At 36.8% G+C, this 27,978-nt stretch overlaps 1 protein-coding gene across 4 annotated transcripts in view; it reads right to left on the reverse strand.

Moving 5' to 3' along the window:
* The window catches only part of itsn2b (intersectin 2b), a 90,110-nt gene that overhangs the window by 36,722 nt on the left and 25,410 nt on the right, over positions 1-27,978 (reverse strand). For 2 of the 4 annotated variants that reach the window (XM_015339052.2, XM_015339047.2), the window contains exons 2-14: positions 27,607-27,670; positions 18,687-18,779; positions 15,373-15,436; positions 14,371-14,534; positions 13,318-13,521; positions 12,398-12,494; positions 10,944-11,086; positions 7,832-7,895; positions 5,880-6,017; positions 4,530-4,624; positions 3,512-3,774; positions 1,584-1,733; positions 980-1,120 (exon numbers count right to left, since the gene is read on the reverse strand). In XM_015339052.2, coding sequence (XP_015194538.2) covers positions 980-1,120; positions 1,584-1,733; positions 3,512-3,774; positions 4,530-4,624; positions 5,880-6,017; positions 7,832-7,895; positions 10,944-11,086; positions 12,398-12,494; positions 13,318-13,521; positions 14,371-14,534; positions 15,373-15,436; positions 18,687-18,779; positions 27,607-27,613 — 1,623 coding nt within the window. In that variant the 5' untranslated portion in view covers positions 27,614-27,670. Of the gene's footprint in view, positions 1-979; positions 1,121-1,583; positions 1,734-3,511; positions 3,775-4,529; positions 4,625-5,879; positions 6,018-7,831; positions 7,896-10,943; positions 11,087-12,397; positions 12,495-13,317; positions 13,522-14,370; positions 14,535-15,372; positions 15,437-18,686; positions 18,780-27,606; positions 27,671-27,804; positions 27,923-27,978 lie in introns of those variants that run through there. The other 2 variants (XM_015339048.2, XM_015339051.2) reach the window with 2 other exon arrangements.

The raw sequence follows: 27,978 nt of genomic DNA on the forward strand, positions 1-27,978 counted from the left end.
AATCGAGAATCTGTGGAAAAAGCTGAAAACTGCTGTTCACAAACGCTGTCCATCCAACCTCACTGAGCTCGAGCTGTTTTGCAAGGAAGAATGGGCAAGAATTTCAGTCTCTCGATGTGCAAAACTGATAGAGACATACCCCAAGCGACTTGCAGCTGTAATCGCAGCAAAAGGTGGCTCTACAAAGTATTAACGCAAGGGGGCCGAATAATTTTGCACGCCCCACTTTTCATTTTTTTATTAGTTAAAAAAGTTTCAAAAATCCAATAGATTTCGTTCCACTTCACAATTGTGTCCCACTTGTTGGTGATTCTTCACATAAAATAAAAAATTTATATCTTTATGTTTGAAGCCTGAAATGTGGTAAAAGGTTGAAAAGTTCAAGGGGGCCGAATACTTTCGCAAGGCACTGTATCTATGTTGAGGCATCTTACCGTTTCCTTTTATGTGATTCTTTACTGCTTCTTCACATTATTTGCTTTACAGATATGAAGTCTTTCCCGAACTCATTTTTTAAAGCTCATTTTAATGTAAAGTGGAAGTTAAACTCTCAACGAATGAAGACATGTAACAGTAACATTCAAAGCCATTTGTAACGTTCCATAAATTAGTGCACTGTTAACTTTTAAATTCATGATACATCCTCAGAAATTTGCTTCCAGCTCCTATTTTATATGGATGCAATAACAGCAGCAAAGGAAAAGAGTACAATTCCACTGCTTCTTTAACTGCCAGCCATATCAGCTCTTTAAAAATCAGGTGATTGACCCAATTGGCCAGCTCATATTTTATCACCTTGACACCAACTAAGCTTATACTTGTAGCTAATGCATGCAAGCTCTGATGTATTTTTTATGGAAATTTGATGTACCAATTATGGCCAATTATTTTATTTTTTTAAAAGGTTATAAATGCATCCAAAAACACAAAGCTCTCTGGAGAGGCTCTTCTTTATATGACAATATGACTGATATCAAACCTCAAATTCTTGCTGCAAGTTATTGATCTCCATGATCCGACGGTCCCACTTCTGATTGGTGAGATCCAGCTCACCCTTCTGAATCTTCCTCTTGCTCTGAGCTTCATGCAAACGGTTGGAAATCTGCTTGTGCTTGTCACCCTGGGAAAGACACAAAACAAGGCTGAAACTATATTTTCAGGTAGTGCTGAAAATTTCTCTATGGAAAAAAACAACTAATACTGTACAGTGGATGGTCTTTCTGTACAGTTCACTCTATTCATGTATGACCCTTCAGGAGCTACCCAAAACTTATAAATATGGAGGGTTTGTATGGGGTTTAGACTGCATGCATAATGGATGACTAAAACGAATGCATAACCAACTAATAGCAAATATTATGCTTGATTTTTATGTTTTTAGTCAATTTAATAATACAGACTAAGTTCGGTGTGTCTGCTTTGCCCTGCCATAGACCTATCATTACGGATAGAGAGAAAGGTACAATGATCATATTAATCAAACACCAAGACGGTGTTAAAAAATTCCTACATTTATAAAAAAGAAAGACGTATATTAATCTGGCATGTCAGCCTCAAGACAATAGAGAGGGCTGTCCACTGACCACAGCCTCCAGCTCCATTTCCAGGCTCTTCTTCTTGGCCTTCAGCTTGACAATATCTTCCTGTTCCTGGTTCCTCTGACTCAGAAGTTCTTGCCGCCGAGTTTTCTCCCATTCCAGCTTGCGCTGGCGCTCTAGCTCCTGCTTTGCCTTCTGCAGGTAAGGAGAGACGAATTGCCATTCCATTACTGGTCTTCCTTAAATCAATATACACCTTCTTTCTTTTACACACACGATTTTGGAATTACAAATTGTGTTTTTCACATTTCTCAGCTCATGGCTACAAACGCTGCAACCACAGGCAGGAGCTAACGAAAACATGTCGGCAACCTCCTCTGACCCACATGTCCACGAGCCAGTTGTTTTAACAGCTCGCGGGAAGCACAGATCTGCAGCGGCGATTCAGCGCCATCTGAAAGAGTAACACATTCCTAAGCAGCAGCGCTGCAACCTGCTAGCACCTGGGAGGCAGCAGGGGTCACTGTGTTGACAGAATGAAAAGTGAAACACAAACTAGTGGAAACAAGTGGAAGCATAAGTGAAATTGCATTTAAAACGGAGAACATGAGGCATGTCTTTGTCCCATGGGTTGTGGGAGCGTGGACGCTGCTCAGCCATAACGTTCAAGCCGATCCCCTTGTTTCTTTCAAGAAGCTGTTGGATGTGATTTTTGGATAAGTTGATGAACAACCAATGGGGAAGTGGCCCAAATGTCCTCCTTTCATTGGTCACTAATCTGATGTTCTTATGTTTATCAAGAACCCTGGCCAGCAATTCCCACTCTACCCCCAGTGGAGTACAATTGGCTGAGATTCCCCAGTTTGGCAAATCCTGGTCACAGTGTGCTAGAGAGTCAGCACTTGAGGTCTAACCTGCGAAACCTGGATTTTAGACCTCAGTCCCCACTCAGGTGAACATTTCCACCACTACAACTACTTCAACCACAAGGCGGGCCCCTTTTGACGGTAGCACCAGAGATGTTCTCTATCTAACGTATTCTTCAAGGAATAAGAGTTCACAAGCAATACATATTCCTTCATTCAAATTCCACTCTTTCAACATAAAATAATACTAATATTTAATGTTGTATACACCCTCAATCGTTTTGATGTATCCATTAAAGTACAATAATGCTGCATGATCTCTGGTTCAGTGACAGTTTGAAAGAAAAACCACTATCATAGCACATCTCTGTATTTGTTCCTGTTTTCATTATGGTGGACTGGAGCAATACACAAAGACTATATAATGTTGTGGAAACTTTGTATTAGAAACTTAAATAGCGTGGATGTCTTTGCTGAAGATCAAAGTTTGACATCAGGAGATCTGTCAAAGTGCCATCTTCTAGTATACAGGAGCTGTCAAGACTAGATGTGCGTCAAATCTTTAAATATTAATTCCCAATTTGGCCAGTACGACAATAGATTTGAAAATAAACGAAAAAAGATTTACACTACTCTAACATACAGTATAGTGTATTTGAAAATAGAGGAAATTCTACAATGTAAGAAATGAACCAAAAGCTTATCACTCTGGTAATTCTTAAGGCAGGAACCCTTGCCTTCTACAGAAACCACCAGTAATGTTTAGCGTATACTAAACAGCTGCCTGAGGAATGTAGACTTGTTGCAAGTCTCAGGCGTTAATAATAATGTGCCCAGAGGCCCAGCAATATTAACACTAGTACTTGTTCTAATACTAAAATTAAATGGGTATGAAGGGTAAGGACTCCCATTTGTGTCTACAATTGGGAGTACAGTACACGATGAAAAGAGACACAAATACACTGATCAGGACTGACACAGGACTGAGATGTATTACGATCGGGTTTCCCAATCTAAGGCCTAACTGATAAATTACAGGTGGAACCACCTATGTCATTTTTATCTGCTTGTACTTTAAAAGAAAGAAGCCCCCCCCCGCCCCCTTGCCTCCTTCCGCTCCAGCTCCTTGAGCCGCTCCTCTTCCCTCTGCCTCTCGAGCTCGCGCTGCCTCTCCAGCCGCCGCTCCTGCTCCTGCCGCCGCCTCAGCTCCTGCTCCCAGGCCTCCCTCTCCCGCCGCTCCCGCTCCTCCCGCGCCTTCTGGGCCGCGCGCTCCTCCTCCCGCCGCTGCTGCTCCAGCAGCGCCTGCCGCCGCTTCTCCAGCTCCGCGTTGCCCCGGTCGAAGTTCTCTTTCCGCCGGTCTTCGAACGTGGCTGCTCGGGGGGGGGCATTAACACAAACCGCTAACTCACTTTTTACGGTTTTACTGGGGGCGATTAACCGCACCGCCCGTGTGTAGGGTCGGTATATATGGAAAAGACCACAAGAGTAACCTGACAACTAAAGGAGGGAATCTAAACAATGAAGATTTGCTGGTAGTACAAATCTATGTTTATATCAAGACTGAACCAGAAACACACGAAAAACTTCCTAATTACAGAAAAGCTATCTTATTTAATGCTCTCACACGTTGCATGAAATACGAAAAATGGAAAACACTGGGAGCTCGTTTTTGTGGATGGCCCCACTTTTCCAGAAGATACTGTAAACAACAAACAAGAAGAACAACAGAATGTCTTAAAGTGCACATAAAAACAAGGGGAGGCAACGGGGTCTCTGGTCAGCATGCTCCAAAAGACACCAGGCTCTCTCATAAAGAGACTAGAAAGGATGGCTGACTAGAAACTCCAAGGTATGACTTTCACAGACAGCTTAAAAGAACCCAACATCTATTATAGGAAGTTTTGATTGCCATGGTCAGCATCATGAAAGTGCCTTACAATGTCTAACCTTAAGCACATCTTCTCACTCAAACTGGAAACTGAAACACAAATATGAATAACATTTCTGCAATAGGGGTAACTAGCAAGCAAATAAGTGAGATTGGATGAACGCCATGTATTCTCTTTTTTAATACAAACCAAATGAAACCACAACAAAGATAATTCCCACAAACATCTGTAAGTACCTAGGGTTTTCTTCTGTGGAGGCTCTGGATCTTCCTCTAGAGTTCCTTTAGAAATAGGTACAGTTCCATTCACCGTGTCACCTGATTTTCCACTTCTAAGGAATAAAATGTTAAAGCAATGCATTTTAGTGTATCATATACAACTTCAGAAATTATTGGAGGTTCAATAACAAATATATTTTACATTCGTGCAGTATACAAAGTAATATCTAGGACTAAATCATGACAATTCTAATGACCAGGAGCATAAAGGATTTTTTTTTATTCTCAAAATAACATTATAGAGATTATTCCAGAACTATCTTTAAAATGTTAAATGTTGGGCATAATGTTAGTCAGCAATCTCACAGACATACATCATTTATGTCATAATTTGCCCGTACGGTATATTCTCAAACCTCTATATTGTGTGAATATGAAAACCAAGGCATGTTGCCTTTATGTGAAACACACATTTAAATGCTACTGCAGTGCTGCACTGCAGTTCCCAAACACAGAACCTGTAATAAACACTCTGACCCATTTCTGTAAAGAAGCTCCTTTTTACAGACTGCCAACAGGCAGCAGAGGGGGAGGGAAGAGAGGAGTAACTTGTCACTCCACGGCTGCAGACATGGTCTGAAGGGAAGATGACTTATTTCACATGTTCACTTTTAAAGGATGTTCATTGCGTGAAAAAGGCAGACACAAACCTGTCACTACATTTTCAGGCAGTTGTTTTGTCCATAGGTTTTGCATGACAACATACAGGCAAGCTGCAACCAGAGCTCAGAAACATGCTTGTGTATGAGAAGGCTACTCTTATAATGAGGAAATGAGTCTTCTTTGTTATTAACTGCACTTCTTTCTATGTGCTTAATAGGCAACTACTGGTTTATTCTTAAATAGTTCATCTGTTCATTCAACTGATTCCTGATTCAACAACTGGAGTTGTGGGTTCACTTTTATCTGAATTGACTGTTCTTGTCCTCACCAAGCCAGGGTTGTGGTTGAGGACTTTGGACCAGATCAAGGAATCACCAATCCTGTGAAAAACGTCTAGGGTGCCTCTTTAAAGGATGTTACTGCTTCCTACAACTGCTATACTGGTACTGGTGGCAAAAACCTGGCTACTGCCCTTTCATAGCCAATGAACTAGAGAAGACACTGAACAGGCCATTGACATTTCTGCCAATCCTTGACTAGGAACTTCTTTTCACTGATGACTCATTTTCATTAGATTACATTAGATCACAAAGCAGTTGCTTTCACCCATGAGCACCGCTTTACTTGATCTATTTTCATAAATCAAAATTCAAAGTTGACCACATTGCACAGGAACATATAACAAATCCAGCAATGATTCCATACCTGAGGGAGGGAGGTATTAAATCAGTAGGCAGAGTGAGAGGAAGTGGCTGTCCTGTTTTCGCCATGTCAACAAGATGCATGGCCAAAATAAATTCATCCGCTTTGAGCTTTCCATCCTTATCGACATCAGCAAGGTTCCTGAAGACAGACAGTTCTATAATTTGGCTCTTAGGATGGCATCTTAGGATTTCTATCTGTACTGACAAAATTTGGTTTCACTGACTGCCATTCCTTGTAAAAGCAAAATATAAAAATAACTAAAACATAAATGCACTAAATGAAGAGAGACATTACTTCATATTATAATTCCGTAGCATTTCATTATATACATTGCAAATAATATAGCATTTTTTACTCCTTTTCAACCTAAATTAATAACCGAACATAATGAGACTACACTGCATTTCTTTTAATGAAAATCTGATCTTTCAACACTTCCCTTCTGCAATTAAACACACCAGATCAAAACATAAAATTGCACATATATAAAAATACACATTACATTCAATTATGTGTGAAGTGTGAGGGTTTAACTTTCATATCATGTCTAATGAATGTAAAACAAGGATGTGCAGTGTAGAGAAAAAAAATGTCATAATCTAAGTACATTGGTCTGATTCTGTAACAGATGAATAAATGTGTCAAGTGTGACTGGCTACATGTCAACTTCTGTGTATATCCTAGTAATGATGTTATCTACACATCTTTAAATGTATGTTATGTTTATACAGTTTTGAAGAGGATATCAAAAATAAAGACCTTAAACAACTCAGAATCAAAGTAAAAGTTTCTGAGTTACCAAGAAGAAATACTTTTTGTGCTAGATTACTGAAAATGAATCATTTTTCTTTATCCAGTATAAGGATGCTAGAAGTCACAGCACAGCTAAGTGAATTTTTGTAATTGTGTTTAATTTTACAGAAGGGACATTTTTTGGAGAGCAAGACTGGGACGCAAAATGTATATTATTGTCTGCAGTGTTCTAAACACAAACTTTTCCAAACAGTTTTTATACCTCAGAATATTCTTCTGAGTAACCACAAACGTCTCAATTAGAAAAGGAACATTTGAACTATACTGTATTTAGGCCAAACATAAAGAATACCATAATTGTACAAAATACCATAGTGTTTGTGACACAGTGCACTTTTCACCTTCCAGTTGCTCTGAAATGTCACATACTCTTTCTGCATTTCACGCAACAGCTGTCTGCATCTCTTCCTCTCCATGCAGAGTGCTTTACCATATTTCGAATGAACCCTTTTACGTACACAAATCAATCCCTACAGCAGCTTTTAAGAAAGTTGTTTATAGTGATCTACAAATTTCATTTTGTGTCATCTAGGAGGCTTTGCTCTGATCAATGGAGAAGAATGTATCACCTGATTTTCCCTGTCTTTAGTTCTTGTCTTGGGGAATACTGTATCCATTAAGGTATAATCTATTCTTACAAAACTAACATCTCCAACGCACTTATACTGTTTGTGTCTTTGTTTTAAAGGGGAACTGCAATGCTATTGCTACTTTGTTATAGTTCAGCATTATAAAGAATCGGCAAAGATAAGTGCATTTCAAACCACATTGAAATGTAACGTGTAAAACCTCCAATTTACGTCTCAAAAGAGACAACATTTCAATGTATGCATAAGGCCATATTGTTGTCATTGTTTCCAATTCAGAATGAGCCAAAGAAACTCCTGGTGATGCAAAAATTTTGCAATACCATAAATGAATGTATTTTGTTACTGAGATTTAATAACTGGTCTGAGAAATTGGGATGCAGTTCCCCTTTAAGGTTTTATCTTATTTATCAAAATAAGATTGAATTTTAATAAAATATACAGCAACTAAAAATAGTAGTCCTTTGAGAAAATATAAAGCCTAGATGGTACTTTAACACTACTTTGACGACTGCTGTTATGTAAAACAGTAAAATTAAAACAAGTGCCTACCATATTGTAGCCAGCTGAGTTTGAGTGAGATTTGATGTGGCCAGAGCATTCCTAACTTGAGGACCTGGAAAATGCAAATGTATCCATAAAGACCTCTTCTTTACCACGGGGAATAAACAAGGCATATAGTGATTTTGTTTTCACTACAACCGAAACTATTTTTCCTGGTCAGAAATAACAATGACATCAACACATCATAATTGTTAAAAGCACCATGTTATTTAGAAAATTGTCCTCCACAAAACTACAAAAAGGCCAATACTGCTCTGAAATATGTGCAGATAAGAAGAACAGTAAGGATTCGGACAGATAACTAAATGGAAGACTGAAAAGTTAAATGAAAAGAATTGCTTCAGCTTGGAAAAAAGATTAATTCCTAACAAAAGACTGACAAAACACCAAATGCTACGTCAAAATCAATGGAGAAAAGCAGATCAGAAAGTCAACAGATGTTAAGATAAAACACATTTGTGTGCTGTGAGAAGAGTCAAATCATTAAACAAAACAGACGCAGGTGTGTGGATCACATGGCCAGACTGTGCTGGGGATGAGGATCCTCTAGTGACCTTCAAAAATGATTTATGGGCCACCGGTTACACATGATGCACCACATTTAAACGAAAAAGGTCTATAGATATTTTTAATTCCTGACATGAAGTTCCTTTCATCATGTAACATGAATTCAATAGTATTGTCAATAACAACATGATTTGAATTTTCCTGAACTGTAACCTAGAAGAGTGTTCAAAATGTGCTCTGTGTTGACAGAAGGATGGTGACATTGTGAAATGGAGTTGTTAACTGTACGTTTAGATTGAGGTATTAACAATGTATGCCTTTAGTTCAGAAATCTACAAGTTTATCAGAAAACCCTGAGTGCGTTTTTGTAACTTCTGGCCATTGATTCACCTTTCCTTCATTTATTACTTTTCTCAAAAAGGTTTTGTAAGCCATTGACAGAACAAGCCTTTTGTGATTGCAACATATGTAAACCACAAGGATTCGGTGCCAGCTGCCTTTCCTGTAAGCACCTTGTAAAAAAAAAAAGAGGCATTTATCTTCTTTAATTGATACTGCAGAGCAGGGACATTAACCCAAGAAAAAACACAGCTACTCCAGCTAGATTCTACTACTCTCCCCATCCATCCCTTTTTCAAACTGCTTTTTCCAATCAGGAGTCAGAGCCTACGTCTGACAGTAAATGGCACAAGGCAGCTTCAGAGTGCGTGTGTCGGGACAAAAACACAGACACGCACACACTCACATTTAAGGCCCACCTTCCCAGAAGCCAATTAACCTACAAGTACGTGTTTGGACTGAATGAGGAAACCCACGCAAACATGGAGAGAACATACAAACTCCTCGCAGATAGCAACCCATGTCTGGATTTTGACACCTGTTTCCAGCTTTGCGAGGCAGCAGGGCTAACCACTGTACTGCTCTGCACCAGTATCATGAAGCAATATTCCAATATAACCCAATCACCACTGTACTCTTAATGACGTAGAAATAAAATATTAAAAAGACACGTTGTTATGCTAGAGTAAATATAATGTTTTTTTTCTGTAAATTCCTTTAATCCTGACAAATACCACTAATGTGACTACACTCAAGTAATACTTTTGAATCATACTGTAATTTGAAAGCTGGATAACAGGGTTATAGATAAGTAAATCTTAAAATCTAATTTTTCACAGGAAAAGTTTATATTTTTACTTGTGCGTTACATAATTCAAGTATACACATGCAATGCCTTGCAAAAGTATTCACATTTGGTTTACTGTTTGCAGTCAAGACACTTTGAAATAGCGATTAAAATTTGTTATATTCACAACCTATTCTACACTTTCAAATAAAAAAATAAATGCAACAAATAATTAATGGAAAATCGAAAAGTCATGATTGTTTTATTCTTCAAAAAGTTTGCTGTGGCAAACCAATATTAACTTAGGTAGATAAAAAACACTTTAAAAAGGCACACAATTGGATGAATGCCCTCTGTCTGTGTGCAGTAATAGTGGTTCATGACTTCAAACAAACTTTTTATTTAATTTGTTTTATGTCGCTGTTTTTTAAACTCCTGTGAAAAAAAATCCTGATATGCCAGTAATAAGGTATACTAAACAGTTTCCAATAAATATTCCATTGAAAAAAGAATAGGATTTGTGTATATATTAACTAAGCAACAGTACAAAAACATAGGTTAGATTTGGAATAATTGTATAAATCTACAATGTACCAAAAGTAACTACTCATTTTCCATGTAATATGCAACACCTCTTTGATTCCATACATATTTCCAATACCTCGATAAGAGTATTCATTTTACACTGGCAAGGAACATGATAACCGTTTACAGATATAAATGTTCCACTACAATTCAGTCTTTTAACACCTTAGCTGCAATAAAACTGGTCTAGCTGGAACAGAGTTATTTTTGCTGATGAGGTAACAGCCAAGAAATAAACAGCACTTCGCTGTCCAGAACTCCTGTTGTTATAGGGAAACTGACTGTGAAAACGAAGAATTTATCTGGATATATTTAATTGATTATTTTTAAGTCAGGTTAAATGTTATGTAATGAATAATAATGTACTGATAATTAAAACCCACAATACAAAATTAATTTGGATAAGCAAAAACACTGACATTTGTGTTTTAAGGAAATTTGGGATTCTCTTTAAATCATGGCTCTCTCCAGGTCACAAAGAATATATAGCTTATTTCCTATGTAAATAGATGCTAAATTGTAGAAAGTCCAAATGCCTCATTAAATGATTTTGAAATACATTTGTTGACACTAAATATTGTATGTAATTACCTCATAGCTGTTTTCTGATCTCAGACACACCAGTATGGTTTTAGATTTCAATACTATAATAAACCATTCTGCTGTAGGGTGTTTTAATAGCTTTTACTCAGTTCAGTTACCACACAATAAAAGAACGCATTGCGATATTATTCGACACTGAACATACTACAGTTACATCAGTCCTGGATTAATAAACAAAAAAGTGTACAACTTTTGATCAATGCATATCTTGCTTATGTACTGATTTATGAAATATCTGCACAGTGCAGTCCTGAGAACACACAAATGTTATCCAATCACCTGAGAGGTAGCCCGTCATGGCTTTATCAATGCTGTTGAAAATCTGTCTGTATTTCAGCCGTGAGGACTGAGGTACGGCCCAGTCACCAGAACCAGCCTTGGGAGAGTTGCTTGTGAGAGAGGTTGTTGAGGATGAATTCGAACTGCAAGAAAAGGAAAATAAACCTGTTTAGTTTTTAACTTGACTATTAAAAGGTTTCTGCGATATGATGACCTGCTTCTATAACATTCAAACAATATTCAGAAGGAACACAGAACCTTATTCTTATTCACGAAATGCAGAACAAAACTCAGTAAGCCACAGTCTATTGGGAAGTAAATGTTCTGTAATGAAAAAAGAATTTTGAACGGAGAGAACCTTAATAATCACCACTTCAATGTGACATTACATTTTAGTGCACTAACTCCGCTTATGGAACACTAATTTGGTAAGAACTTTCCCTATTTTCTTTTATTCATTAGTGCCATCTTAGAGGCATTCATTATATTACAGTTTCAATATGATGAATAAATTGATAGTTCTGATGATATCACTCATAAAATGTTTGTAGGCTGAAAAACAAATCAATGTTCTGTGTTCTTAAAATAAAGACACATTTAAATTATTATTTTTTATATTTGAAGCCAAAGTTTGCAAAAGCAAACTAAAGTCTCTGAAGATCAATGACAAAGAAGTTGATGTATGACTGTATTAAGACTGGACAAAGGCAAGGTGAACGTCTAATGGAAACTCAGCCTGGCCGACACAATAAGAGCCTAAAAATTACTTGCAACTAGAAAAAATGAAATTCAGAGCTATTGTGCAGTATCTGTTGTCATGATGTGTTTCAGGCAAACGTGGGCTTAATTTTACAAGCACAAGGCAGAAAACATTTATTTGTATGCATGTATTTTCCTTGATGTTGTTCTTCTAAGAAATTGTTGTACCAGAGAAATGATGGGGACATTAATATTTTACATGTTTTGTATTACTGGTTCTGCACAAGAGTTTAATTTTTCTTCCATCCAATGCATTTATAGTTCACTTAATAAAAAATGAGTGTGCTTCAGGCACAATAATTTGAAATAGTATCATTTTATGTTGTTTTGTACTTAAATATTGTAGATACTGAATTTTAGACAAGAACTGAAATACCAGCTTCTGGCTGATATTTGTGGCGAAGTGGCTTCTGTTGCTATGAGAACAACCTATTGACTGACAGCAGATTTGAAAACTAGACTTTGGCTTTGGTAGAAGATATTAATTTGACTACATCTGGATATATCATATTTTGTATTACAAAGGTATCTAAGTTTAGTGCTGCTTTTCTAAATGAAAATCCCTTCGATGCATTAATGATCAATTTGTAATAAAATGGGATAATATTAATCTAACACACATAGCATAATGTATGAAGTGAAGATAAATTTGTGGGCTCCTATTATGGTATTTATGATTTCAAGGTCAGTCTCACCTGCTGGACCCCAAGTCTAATAAGGATTGTGTTTTTGTCATTCCAGTACCTCCTAATCCCACTGAAGATGAAGGTACAGAACTAGTCAGAGGCAGTACTGAGAAAACAGAAACAACAGTCACAATAATACAATATTAACTCCGGAGTATTTCTAGCTTGATTACATTCTGATTTTAAAGCTAATCAACTCTAAAAATAAAATAGGAAACATACTAAAAGCTGAAATATATGTATAGATTATTGCCCTTTTCTCTCTCATTTAAAAGTTTTAAAGTGACTTGAAAAGGTATTTGCCTCCTTCTAATGATATCCCTTTTAGCTGAAGTTCAAATGATTTATTCACATTTCTTAGACTGAATATAATATTTTAGCTGAAGGTTGTAATGTTCAAACTGAATACTTCATGGGTAAAAGAAGAAAATGTCAGCAAAAACTACAAAGAAAAACAAAATTTCGAACCACCTCCTCCACATACACACCACACAGATACTACACTGTATTCAGTGTTCACTGTGGATGTTGACCCAACATATAAGATAAACTATACAAATGAGAGCTGGGGTTTATCTGGAATATTCTGTTACCCAAACCAGGTGTTCACTCAGAGCTCATTTTTACTTTTATGGTTTGAACATTAACCTTTGTTTGAACTCCAAAAGAAGCACAATGTTAAGTATTCTACCGTCTCAGTCTCATTTAGTTATTATTTCTATCTAGATATAATATTTATTTTCTTTTGGATCACTTCATGCTAAATGGAGTTCTACAAAGGAAACCTCAGATTACTGTAGAGCACGCATAAGGTTCCAGCAGCTCTTCCAATAAAGCTCAGCAAGCTGCAGGATGAGAAATGAAATGGGAAGGAAGGTACAGGAGAGAATCAGAGTACATGTGAAATGTCAGCGAATGCTGCAGCTTACTTGTAGTAAATGAGGCAGGGGAAGGCTGAAGGATGCCAGCGGTCCCATTCGGCAACGCTGAGGGGCTCACAGAAGGCACCAGGGGGGCACTCAGCCCCATCGGGCTCAGGGGGCTCATCGACGTAGTAAGTGGCAAAGGAGCAAACATGGGCATGGTCATGGGCATGGCAGGAACAACAGAGAGATTTGGCATACTTCCCATTCCTAGGTGAAAGCAAATTGGCAAACCTCACAAGACAGATCTCAGGACATTAAAAAGCCATTTTAATTTTCATTTCACAAACCAAAAGCTCTGAGATGAAAAGACCAGCCATTTATTGCATTTTCACATTTTTTTTTGTGAAAGCATGCATCACCTAAAGCATTCCATTTTATTTTGCAAAACAAAGCCCTTAAATCACCAAGTTTGCTCCTCCAATTCATGTAAAAGCAAATGAAAAAGGAAGCACACTGAGGATAAAGGGATTTCCACTGGGGACCATGTAATGGAACACTAAAAAGCCTTTCAATTTAAGTTGAAATTCTTTGAAAAGTAAAGTTATTTTAGACTTGTCGTACATCATTAAATCACAGGAAACCCAAATTTAAAAATATTCAAATATCATAAACATATTGAAAATATCTGAGATACTTTGACAATCAAATATGTTCTTCACAGTGCTTATTTAAATTAGTAAAAGCAATGGACATTTCAATAATCCTTCTAAAAAGAAAGTGAACTAAAATTATGGAATGGTCAGGAGAGATACGGTATGTTCATGGCTTTAATTATTTTGGAAATCTAAATCAAAAGTGCAATTTTAAGATTAGCTATAACTAAAATGAGTAACTTGAGGTCAATTTAAGTATGGTGTGGACTGATGAATCCAGACCAATCCCTGTTCGCTGCAAGGCAACTCAAATACAGCACAGCTTCAAGGTCTCCTTCAGTGGCTTCATCCAAAGCAAATCATGGTCAAATGATCCTCTACAATTAACCAAGCAGACTAGTTATTCATTTAGATTAGGTCTGGAATCTGTATGATTTCCCTACCCTTCACTCTTTGACCTTACCAAAGCGTGATGACGTCAGTGGCGACTGCACTGGTGGCTGCTTCATTATGATTGGGAGAGCTGATGGCAGACAGTGGCCCTGGAGTTTGAGCTTGATTAATTTCATGGCAATGGAAAACTCTAGGCGGTCCATTTTCCCATCTTTGTTCAGATCTGCTAGGGCCCTGTTTGTAAAAACAAATTTTAAAAAATATATAAGTTCAAAAAGGTATCTGTTTTAGCTGTGAAGCCGGGCTGAAGTTCAATATACTGCATTCAGGTAAAGATGACATGTCTAGGAGTCACATAAGGAAGAAGCTGGGCCACCACATGGTGATGTTCAGGCCAGGTAACGAAGTGAACGTTTAACAGGAATCATTATCATGTTAACCATGTGTCTTTTTCATGGAAACTGGTGTTAGTTCTCCCATGCATACATCTAGAAATTCTACACTGATAACTGCTATTTTTAGTTAATAAGTAATTCCAGGAGAAACAGATGCAGATTGCAGACAGAAAGTGTCTTGCTAGGAGAACATTTTGAAAAATCCCTTTTCACTCCTGGCAATGGACCACAACAAAGACATAAACAAACCAGTTTCACTAATGCGTAGTGATATATGGTGGACAATGTTTATTTATTTTACAATCCTAGACTTTTTTTAATACCTTCCAAATAAAACTAAATAATTAAAAAAATATTAGTAAACATGTTTTTTTTATCAAAAGGGCCCATTTAATGTTCCTTCCCCAGAAATAATAAGGAATAAAATGATGTGTAAACTGAATATTTGCGCGAAATAGACATTCTAGGTTTAAGGCATTCTAGGAGCATTAAGTTCTATAAATGAAAACCTTTCATGGTAAGGTAATATAAACATTTAGAAATGAAGGTAACTTGAAGTTAACATAAACAATGTTATAAACATTTCTAGTCTTTTATTAAAAAAAGACTTCAAATTATCCATGCTAGTCTGTCAAGTCCATGATAAAATATCAGAAACTATTGGCCGTTGGACTCACCATATCTCAGCCAGGACTGGAGCAGGAAGACTCGACTGCAAGAAGAACTTCCGAGCCTGATCTCCTAAACAAACAAAAAGATTTAATCAAAACTTTGCACCTCTGCAGTTGATAGATGTAGCTCACTATGCTGTGGGATTTCAATACAACTGAGTGAATATAAGTATATAAGTAATATACAGCAAAACCCTTAAATACAAAACATAGCAATGATGTGATTATTCAGGATGCCTGATGGTGCCCAATCCACCCTTTCCATGCTATAGAACTTCTTTAGGATCTAAATACAATAAACATAGAGTACTGTACTAACCAAGTCAGGGCAGTTAAAACTGACTGCATCCATTCAGAGGTCAATCCATTCATATTGTGTTCAAACATGAAATACTAACTGGGCTGTCTTACTGAACCTGATAGTTCTATATCTATGATGCAGACAGAATTTGATGAATTCAACTAATCTGCTGCATTTCCTACAAAACCTAGTGTCATTCCTTGTTCTTCTATAAGAACATAAGAGAGGTTATAAACAAGAACAGCCCCCTCATCCCATCCAGCCACTTTACACAAACCTCTCTTGATACACAAATGAACGAGCTCTATGTAAGCAATAGAATGATGCCAAGGAAGTTTGTGAAATAGGGGTTATTAGTTCATTTTTATGCATAGCATTTACAGGGCCTGCATAAGACTGCTTGGTTAAGATTTATGCTCCATGTATCTAATGCCGAAATATTGGCTTTATTTTATCAAAGGACAACTGCTTACATAACTAGCTTTACTTAAAAGGGTTGTGGGTATATGAAACAATCTACCCAATTACACTGCTGAAGCCGATACTGTGACTTAATTCAGAAAACAACTGAATTAGATCTTTGGACCAATTAACAATGAAATACCAAACAGGCCAGATGGACCGAAAGGCCTCCTCATGTCTGTTTTCATAAGTAGTTACTTGGGTATTGTTTAAGGTACTAAAAGAGGCTTCAGTATGTTGACAATTCTGGCTCACATGCTATGTAAATGTACTCTGTAAATATACTCATATTATGCCCATCCTCTGTTATTATACTGGCTTCCCGTGAAATCGAATACAGATTTCAAATTTAACCTGACCACATACAAAGCACTGAGCAGTCTAGTTCCAGGTCATCTTAAAGTCTTATGGCATAGGTTTAATCATGCACCTATTCTGAGATCTGCTGACTGAGGCCTTACTACTAGGTATCAAGATCCAGATATCCAGATCCAAAAAGCAAATAACTAGTTGAAAAAAATCTAAAGACAATAAAAATCTACTAAATAGTTTAATAAACACATGCAAATAAAAATGCTAAATGTAAACAAGCTTTTAATGGTAGAATTTCAAGACATTCATACAAGCAAATTATCTGAGGGACACAAAAGTACCTGTAAACTAAATATAAGTTTTCGAGTGTCTAGTTATTTTTTGTCAGATCATATGGTGTTGCAACACAGAAGAAAGAAGAATCTGAAAGGAAACCTGAGGTTTACTCCTACACCACATCCCATTTCTGGGAAATGCTATCAACACAATCTTTTTTTCATGACAAAGAGCTTTTCATAAACAATTGTCACTAAGGAAATAAATGGAGGAGTCAGTGCATGAAGACTATTTGGTTTCTTTTTTTAAGACACTAAACTTCCCTACTTTTTCATCAATAGTGAATATACCAAAAAACACTGCCAACAAATATTGGGTTACCATTTGTTGTGCTCAAAGCTTTAAAAGATAAACGAATCAAATCACGTTTTTAATATTTAAGTGAAATTAAAATTACTTTTCTCTGTGTTCTTTTAATACTGAATGAACGTGTGAGTTTAGGACTTATTCTCACATAGGAACAATAGCATGCAAGAAGCAATAAAGGAAAGCTGTTTTACATTATGTGAAAAAGAAAAAAATATAATTGCCGCAAGTGCATTAGTAGCCACCTTCTCATTTGAATGCAGATATTTTTATGATGAAGCCACTGTGTTGGTTTGAGATCATGTTGGTACTCTGTGCACAACTGTACTCTACTTCATCACAAAGCTGCAGACAGACATCAGGAAGCAATGCAGTGACAAAGAAACCAAAATGAAGCTGTTAGTTCCTCGAACAATACAATAGAGAAGCAAAAATGTATTCTATTTTTCTTTAAAATTCAAGTACATTAACTAAAAGGCCCAAGTCTCAGTAGGGAATAGGTAATGAGGTGTTGAGTTATCAATGATTTTAAAAGTATGTGATCTTCTGAACTACTTCATGTCACCTTTAAAATACTTTTTTTCTATGAAGAATTCCAAACTACTTGTAAATATGGTAATGTTTCATTATTATGAAAACACCTAATACTAAGCACTAAACCTGCACAGATGCCTTGCATTTTGATTGAGCTTGCTTATTGCATGCACAATATAACTCAGGTGTAGTGTAAAAGTAACATCAGAGGCAATTCAATGAGCCTGAACCTTAGGAACCAACACACTATATCAATAAATGCAGTTTCCTCCCACTTTCCAAAGATATACAGGTTAGGGTTGATTGGCCATACTAAAGTTTTTCTTCCTGGGTACTGTAGGTTTCAAAGGGATTTCATACATGGGAAGGGGGTCATCCTAGTGCTGGCTATTAGACGTTATAGACATGTAACTAGATGAGCTTGATAAACTTGGATAGCATCCACTAATCTATGGTTTCTCTGAGCTAATGAAGTATAATTACTTTTTCCAGTGGAAATCTACAATGTTTTTCTTTTCCCTTTTCTTAGAGAACCTGCTAACCCCTTGGTGAACTAGTGTACTCAGACCAAACTGCAAGTGAAAAAAGGGCACAATACCACATAACTTCAAACCACTGTTAAATACTGTTTACTAAGCACACTTCACAAACTCCTTCAATGGCTTTATCTGTGAGATATGTTTGGTCTTTTAAGGAGGTAAAACTCTGCATGTCCAGAGTGGAATTAAGCCAGATCATGGGTGTAACTCCCCTACATTGATGAACAGTGCCATGGAAGTTTTAATGACAAAGGTCAGGACCTTGGATTCATATCTAGTATGAAGGATGGTACCTCCTACAGAGGTACACCTACTGGTCTGCCAACATCACTTAGAGCAGAAACCTGGTTTTCAATAGATCTCTACTTTCCTACTTAACACTAGTCAAAAATCATGGAATCAGCATGGGTAACTCAAAGTGCCTAGTGATGAATGGTAAGATTTTTGGGTACTCCATTTTGCTTAATAAGATCAAAACAATGCTTGACACTGGTCACAACCAGTTACCAGAATCTTGTTTTTGCTCTTACCCGATACAAAGCCCATTGTAGGCTGGAGGGCATCAAACTGTTTGTCATGTTTATCCCTCTCTTCAGGAGTGATGGCCCAAACGCTGCGACCACCTAGAAAAAGAGGAATATATGTGATGTGGGGTTCAATAAAACTCAGTTAATTTTGATAATTATAAAAACAATACTCAGGATAAAAATTGCTTTTTCTATTCTATTCTTATTAAGAGAACAATAACGACAACATTAGTTTTACTAGAACAGGTCAACTATAAGAAGAAAAGAAAAACATAAATCCAGCAACAGTCTCTCACTGTCCCATTCTTTCTTATAGAACTGCTTCATATTCATGACACTTAGGAGTGTCCTTGCATGCACTTTCAAATAGCTTCTACTTGTGCCCTCTGCTTTATGTTTCACTGTTGATTCTGAAGGAGACGACTGGAATGACTTTGCCTATCCCTTTGAGAACTTTGAGTACTTCGATTTAAATTATTCAATTACTCTATCAGATTCATGCAGAGCATTCATTTTAGCCCAGGAATATATCTTGTGGCACTTTCTTAAGTGTTGAGCACTTAAGAAACTATTTGTTCCCACCCAATTACTTTTTAAAATAGAACTGATGTGACTGCATTACATCTGAGATTTTGAGCCAGTTACACAAAGACTCAAATTAGTTTTGTTCTTTGACTCATGTCTGGTGTATATTTGAAAGACTATGAAGACATGAAACTAATAGAGAAATGTATAAAAAACACAGGGACAATATAAATGGCTGCTTTATGAAGTATACTATATATTAATCTCCTATATGTATTTGGATGGATATAGCTTTATTTTTGGTGAATACCTAACATAAATTATAACCAGTTATAATGGTCTATGCATAATGTATTTTATTTAAAAAAAAATTATGAAGTAATATACATAAAATCTATTTACCTTCATATTTAATATTCAATTACTTGGTTTAAGGGAATTCTTAATTTATATATTAGCAAATAACTGCTGTCTAGAATTTTGTAAGTACTCCTCTTACACCAGAAGCCTACAAGTACACTGAGTTATCAAGGTTTTGGCCTTAAGGTGGTAATATGTAATAAAAATAGCTTTTAACTTCCATCATGGTTCAAAAGGTTTTTGATTCTCTTGAAAGCTCTGTTCTCAACGGTAAGGTCTTTCATATTGTAGAAGTTAATTAAACTGTTCACACTCTGAAGAAACAGAGGGTAAACTTTTAATTTCAGACCTAAACTGCACAACTGTGTGCTTTTACAACAGCAATCACTATTATTACTTAACAGTAATAATAATTAAAACTTCCGTTATCCATGGAATTGTTTATTTGGCCAAATCTTTCATCCAAGATGATTTGCAAGACACAGTGATGTACAATTTTAAACTACAACAGTATGATATGATAATTCACATAGTTGAGTGGTTTCCAAAGTGTAGTAGAGGAGTTTACACAATGCAAGAAAAAAATGGCAGAACACAATAACAGCACAATAAGTCCAATATTAAATATGAGCAGAAATGGGATTACAAAAGTGTATAGCTGTCCAACAGTCAATAAGTGCCAGGTGGGTTTTCAGTATGAAACATATTTCATCAGAAGGCAGTGAGAGATGGAATCTAAGTTATAATAATAATAATAATTATTATTATAATTGCTTACACTTATATATCGCTTTTCTGGACACTCCACTCAAAGCACTTTACAGGTAATGGGGACTCCCCTCCACCACCAACCAATGTGCAGCATCCACCTGGATGATGCGACGGCAGCCATAGTGCGCCAGAACACTCACCACACATCAGCTATCAGTGGGAAGGAGAGCAGAGTAATGTAGCCAATTCATAGAGGGGGATTATTAGGAGGTCATGATTGGTAAGGGCAAATGGGAAATTTGGCCAGGACGCCGGGGTTACATCCCTACTCTTTTCGAGAAGCTCACTGGGATTTTTAATGACCACAGAGAGTCAGGACCTCGGTTTTATGTCTCATCCGAAGGACGGCGCCTGTTTACAGTATAGTCACTATACTGGGACATTAGGACCCACACAGACCACAGGGTGAGCGCCCCCTGCTGGCCCCACTAACACTTCTTCCAGTTGGAAGAAATATCTAAATATTCATCACAAGTTAACTTTCAAGTTTGCCTGTGAAATGCACACTGAATTACATAATTATTTCTCTGTACTGACATTTTATGCAAGGTTCGTGACTTGATAGGGATCCTACCCCTATCTATGGAAACAGCAGCAAGGTATAAGAAGTGGAATACGTCGCCAGCATCCATGTTATAACACAGAAATTACAGAGGAAGAAAGTGACTAGGGACTTTTTTCTTAGTAACTACATGTATAAGGATAGTATGTGCCAACAAAATCAAGCACATTTTAAATATCAAAGTACTGATACTTGCAACATGGTGAGCCATGCTTCCCTAACAGTTGTTTATAGTGGACAAGAAAGCAATGAGTCAAAGTTGGTTTGTCTAACTTCATAAAGCCCTTAAGTGTATTTTGAAAACTAAATATATATACTGTAAATCTCCATAGACCAAACTGTATTGAAAACAGAAGAGTGGAGAGATGCTACACAGAGTGATAAGGTAATGGGACCAACCATACTGACAGAAATCTCTTTCACTTAAAAATAAGGGTGTTGTACACACACACTGAGTTTTAGGTTTCATTACAAAAAGTGTCTTTGCAAATACAATATTGTCAGCTATATTCACTAAGTTTACTAAGTTTACATGTATCCTATTTAACACTCATACATGGTCTACTTGAGGATCATTTTATCTTTCATCTAAACCTGAACCATGTCTCAGAGATGAAAACTTAATGTCAAATATTAAAGCAAAAGATATTTCATAATATAAATGTTTTATAATACCAACTGATGCATGCCCCAAAAAAGTTTCCAGCACTTTCAAGTTGAGAAATGATAAAAACATCAAAGTGACCATTCGGCTGATCTTGCTTGTCTGGTTGGTGTTTTCGAATCCATGATTAATATGATCCAGCTGCTTGTTGAAGAATATTGAGTCATCTTGAACAACTTTGAAGTTGTTAGTTTTTTATAGATCACCTCTCAACAGCTATAAGCATATCTTCTCAATTAATAAATAATTCAAAAGTTAGTTTTGGTTAGTTGTTCTGACTGTGTTCACAGTTAACAGATAACACTTGGAATGAAAAAAAATTTTATTCTAAAAGATATGCTTAAATCTTCCTTTCCACATCAAGTTAAATCTTCTGATGAATTATAAGTAGTGTACACACAGATTACATCACAAAAAGATTTAAATTAATTTCGCACAGATTCTAAAAACAAATAGTTCAAAGTTGAGGTTGACATGAAGCTCACCAATACAATGCCCAAAAAACTTTAAGGCAAGACAGGTTTTTATACTTTCCCACAAATACATAATGCATCAGCTATTATAATTTTGCTAAAAATAATCTTGGTGATTTATTACTATTCTTCTCAAATAATACCTTTCTCCCTAGAGCCTATGTTTGTGCTGTGCACTAGTCTCAAACTTCAGCCACAAAATCATAACCTTTCACATCTCTGTATATAGTTGGAACAATTACCACCCTGAATCAGTGTTTGCTTATTTACTCATTATCTACAGGAAATACCACTGAGCCCTTGACATCATATCCTTCAGACAAGAATCAAGACAAACATCTAGGTTCCACGTGTAGGCAAACCTCAAAAACCAAGCTTCCTACACAGCTACAGCATCAAATGCATGAAAAAGTCAAAGCCTTGTCCCTAGAAAATTAACATACTCACTAATTTAGATGGTATTTTCTCCAAATGCATCTAGTGACAGAACAGTCCCAGACAGTTTCTAAATGTCAGCAAATCCGAGTATGAAAATTGGCAGTGATAGATTATATCATTAAGCAATTCTGCAGGAAAGGGATGTCGTCCTGAGCACACAGAGAAAAATTACTTTCTAAAAGAAAGTTGAAATAATTACTTCACACAAGTAAACAAGCATGTTCGAAAACATGAAAAGGAATTCTGAAAAGAAATTGAGTGTATTTATTGGGGGGGTAAGGTAAAGTAAAGATAAAGACTTTGATGAAAAATATGTAATAACCAATGTCATCCTCAGATCATTCAGACATTCGTAAAATAAAACAACTATATAGCCCCATATGCTGCATCTCCCCACACACATATCATGTTGGGTAAAGATTGGATTTTTTTTCTTTTTGTTTTTAGAACCAAGAAGAGTTTTAACTTTCCAATGATATGAGCCACAGCAACTTCCCTAACTCTATTGGAAAAAAAAACGGGGGATGTTATTTTTAAGTTGGCTTAAAACAGCAAGAGTTGTGCTGATCCAAAAGGAGGTAAAAATACCAATTAGCTCTGGAGTGAGAAGACTGGAGTGATACACCAGTGATGTAATTGATGTTGAAAGTAAGATGGTGCATCTATTTTATAAATAAGTCAATATGAAACTGGGTACTTGGAAAATTGTTCATACAGTGCTTTTAAATGCACAACCAGTTTCCTCTGGTGTGACTGGTATAGAATGATCCCTTCTCTCGTCCTCACAAAAAACTACTTTCTACTTTGCTTCTTTATGAAGAGCTGAAGCGAAAACTATCAGAACAATCCCAAGAATTAATGTTACATCACTGAAAGTCTACACGTGTGTCTAACAATGTACCCTTCTGCTTTATACTATTGTGTATTTACATTTTCTATGGTATCTTATACCAACTCCTAAATCGTTTATACTAATTCAGTGATATAACTTGTCAATCACCTTGGGTGAAGCTACAAAACAAATGTATAATTAATAACGGCTGAGACAAATCAATCAATGTCTGATATCCATATATTTTCTAACCTATTGATCCCAAATGGGGTTGCTGGGGATTCAGAGCCTATCCCAGCAAGCAAAGAGCACATGGCAGGATACACCCTGGATGGGATGCCAGGGCATCACAGGACACTTGGGAGTCACACACACACACTCACACCAGGGTAATTTTTCCCAGAAGCCAGGGCATCACAGGACACTTGGGAGTCACACACACTCACACTCACACTCACACTCACACTCACACTCACACTCACACTCACACTCACACTCACACTCACACTCACACTCACACTCACACTCACACTCACACCAGGGTAATTTTTCCCAGAAGCCAAATAACCTACAAGTATGGAGTTCCCAGAGGGAAACCCATGTGAACACTGGGAGAACATGCAAACTCAACACAGCTTGAAACCAAGTCCCCAATGCTGCAAAGTAGCCATGTTAACCACTGTGCCAACATGCTGACCAATGTACAGAATGATATTTAATCATTTATTTTTTATTCAGAATAAAAGTTATATGGACTGACAATTTTCTAGACACAAAAGCATACCCCCTACGTGAGATTCTGTAAATTACTCAGATGTTCTAGCAATGATATATAGTAATACAATATATCATTGCAATACATGTGGAATATATTATTCCACATGTATTGATTAAATCAATGCATAACCATGGATAATGATATATGCACAGTAATAAAAATATGTATTGCTCTGGCATCATTATCTTCATCATAATAACACTAGATATTAAAATACACTGATGTATGAAAAACATCCAGATCTACTAAATTTCACAAAATATTATCACAGAAAATGTGAACAAAAATAGGAATCAAGATATGTTCTCAGTTTGAAACCAGATGCAAAAACAAAACAAAAAGATGAGAAAGTTAGCTTTGGATATGACCTTCCTGACTAGTAGCTCAATCCTATCAGTGACGAAGCACAGACCTGATCTGCCTCTGGACTGACTGCTGTGGGATGTTATGTCATTCTTTACGAGGATCCAGCCAAGGATGTCCGGCCGCAGCCATCTCCAGCTTGTGTCATTGGCACAGTTCATCCCATGAAAGATGCTTTGCCTTGGTTTGCAAACCTGGTTCTGGAGCCGCCCTGCATCTCCTGCTTATTATTCCAGATGAACTTGGGATAATGGGGGCTAACTGATCAGCTTTGTGCTCAATACAACATATGCAATACATCCTCTTCCTGTACTGAACCTGTTGTTTCAAAAATGCTGTTACAGTTGTGTTCCTGTGAAAAACTGTAACAAATACAATTTCACTCATCCTTTCTCAGCTTGCTTACGTGGTTGCTCCATTATTTCTCTCTAAACAATTACTGAACGACACTGTATTAAAAACAAACTTACAAAAAATACACCTCTGTGCCACACAGCTTTGACTACTTACATTATATAAACCTGAATGAGTGCCAGAATGAAACCCAGAAACCAGTCCAGGTGTGAAAGTAATTACTACACACTTCCAGCTTCTTAAGATGGACTTAAACTAGAGATCAATTAGGGTCAGAAGAACAAGCGTGCTGGGAGTTGGGAATATTAAGAATAAAACGTGGTCAGGGAAAAAACATTGGAAACCAATTGTTTTTTGAAGATGTGTCACTGTAAAAAACTTTCCCATGGGCATTTCTCCCCAATTCATCACATCTCCACCTCCACACCAGTTGGCTTTTACTATTACTTGCTGCAATAAATAGTAGAAAAATAATAGTAGTCCCATTTTAGCAGGAAGAAAGAATCAGTAGATGACATAAAATACATACACATAAAGTACTTCATTTCTAAAATAATCGGCATTACATTTTGTCAAATTGATGGATTGTTATGTTGGATATGGCACAAATGAGAAAGCTGAAACTGGCAGATGGTGGAGAGGAATTAGGCATCCTGAGTGCAGTAAAGAAAATGAAAACAGAAAATATGGCAGGTATTATTTACCATTTGATTTTCTTTACAGTGGCTCAGCTGACAATGAAGCATGTTCTGTGAAGTGACTTTTTGGCCTTTAACATCCTTAAATCCAATACACTTTTTTGACATTTGCAAACAAAACACATTAAGCGTGTGGGGAATTCAGTGGAATTTCATAATTTGAAAGAAAATTTGTGAACCTGAGCTCAACAGAACAGTTATAGAAAATTCAGTTATAGAAAACTATAAGATGTTTTAGGCCAAGGATCCTAGGCTGGCAGCTCCCTAATACCAGCCACAGTGTGACTTCTCCCAGGCATCTGTCACACTTGCCATGTGTAACCACGTACTGTAGATACCAAACAATATAAAATACCACCATAAATGCAAATTAAGTTTTTTTTTTTAAAAAAAGAAAGGCACTGAGAGGAATAGAGCGTCTTCACTATTGTCAACTAAAGGAAATTATACACAAGGAAATTAAGAACATTAGATTATATACAATATTACATTAAAAGGGAAAACCATTACACCACCAGGAAGGGATGATGTAGGAAGTTTACACAGGAGCTATTCTGTAAAAAGGCTGCAAAGATTCAGTTAGATGGAATGTATCCGGACTGACCCGAAACAGGATAGATTTTTGTAGCAGATTAATCACAGAAAATTGTTCAGCCGTGAACCCGCTACCCAGAACCACAACTTTCCTTTTTAGAACTCTTTCCTCATCTTTGTACCAAACAGGAAAAACTGCAGTAATTTCCCCATATTGCTCTATTCTTTTACCAATGTTCATAAAAATCTTAGTTATATGCTAGTTTATATGTTTATATGATAAGTAGTCACAGACATATTGGATGTGAATATTACATTTCTACAATTCTACAGATATAAAGAATTAAATATTTACTGTATAATGTGCTCAGATCAGTAAAGCTCATATTCGAACTTCCAACTACCTCTTGCTATGATGAATTTGTGCTCAGTAAATCTAGGATAAAAATAAAATACAGTTTTACAAATATGATGTATTGTGTATGGATTAAATAACTTGTTCAAATTAAGTGTGTCAAAACCCAAGCTTGTGACTGATTCCAATTTTGTAGCTAACACTTGCAGTTTTATTTTACTGCAAAAGCATTAAGTGTGTTGTACGTTGTACAAAAGAATGAAGTATGTTGTAGGCTTTGATCACAAGCTCTTGAAGAGCTCATGACAGTGGCTAAACACCGCATGAACATTTTCATGGGCAAACCACCTGTCTGAAATATTTAGTCTTTGTCTTCTTTCCTGTCAACTAGTGCCAGTCAGGATTCATACAATACATGAGCACTTAAAAACAAATCTAAATCAGGGTACAATATACAGATTAAGAACAATGGGAAGTTCAATTTGCATCTCCTTATTCAAATTCTATGGTTAATATAACCAAAAGAAAACAAACGGCATAGAATTTGCTCAGGTTGTATAGAAAACAAGGCTGGCGCAAAAACTGACAGATAAGGTATTCCACTTTGGAGATGTCCTTTTACTCATAATTTTGAAGGATATGCACTTAATTAAGGGTGATACAATAATGACAGTAATGCTTGCTTTAATATAGGAATTATCATCACATCTACATTAGACATGCAATTCACATGTAATGTAGATAAAAAACCTATTAAATGCACCACTAGATAGAACATTTAGTTTTCAGTTTACTGCTGTTTCAGAAACATAAAATTTAAATGCTAAATAAAGTAAGGGCACTTTACCTAATATTTTATTTGCACAGTTACCTGAGCTCAATATTGTGAAAAGGTGCAAAGGGAAAAGAAAGGACTTGACAAAAACAACAGTCACCAATATAAATGCAAACACAGTGCATCCTGTTCCTGTATTAGGAATGAAAAGTGAATGGTGAAATGTAGTCTTAAAGAGAAGAGCTATGCTGCAGTGCATACAGTATCTGCTAGGTATGGATTGATTCAGCGCTGGCTTAGAGAAAGTATTAACAGTTGCAGGAGATCTTTTTGTCCTTTTGGGCTCAGCAGTGATCCAACACACAAAAACAACCCCCCCTCCCTCGTACCACATACACCAAGAGACAGAGACTCAAACCCAAAAATAAACAACCTGCTTACCATTCATGGCTGTGGCAATCTGAACAATCCTGATGTCGAACACGCCTGGCTAGCTCTCAGTCATCTGCAACGTAAAAAAAAAAACATTCTTCCATTAATAATGCAAGGAGGGCAGTGCACAGCTTAGTCCCTCTCTGAACGGGGGGGGGGGGGGGGTATTAAAATCCCTATCAGATATTCCCCCCCACCCCTCCCTACCATCCAGTCCGGTAGACTCTTCCGAAAGCAGACAATGCACAGCCTCAGGCCTTTCTGCTGAACAAGCTGAGTCCACCACACACGGAAAAAAAAAGCCCTCAGTGGATACGCTGAGCTGCCAGGGCCCATTAGCACATCCTGACAGAGAAACAGGGCACACTCTGTGTTCCACTG

The sequence above is a fragment of the Lepisosteus oculatus genome, chromosome 2 (assembly GCF_040954835.1).
Source record: "Lepisosteus oculatus isolate fLepOcu1 chromosome 2, fLepOcu1.hap2, whole genome shotgun sequence".
Lineage (NCBI taxonomy): Eukaryota > Metazoa > Chordata > Actinopteri > Semionotiformes > Lepisosteidae > Lepisosteus > Lepisosteus oculatus.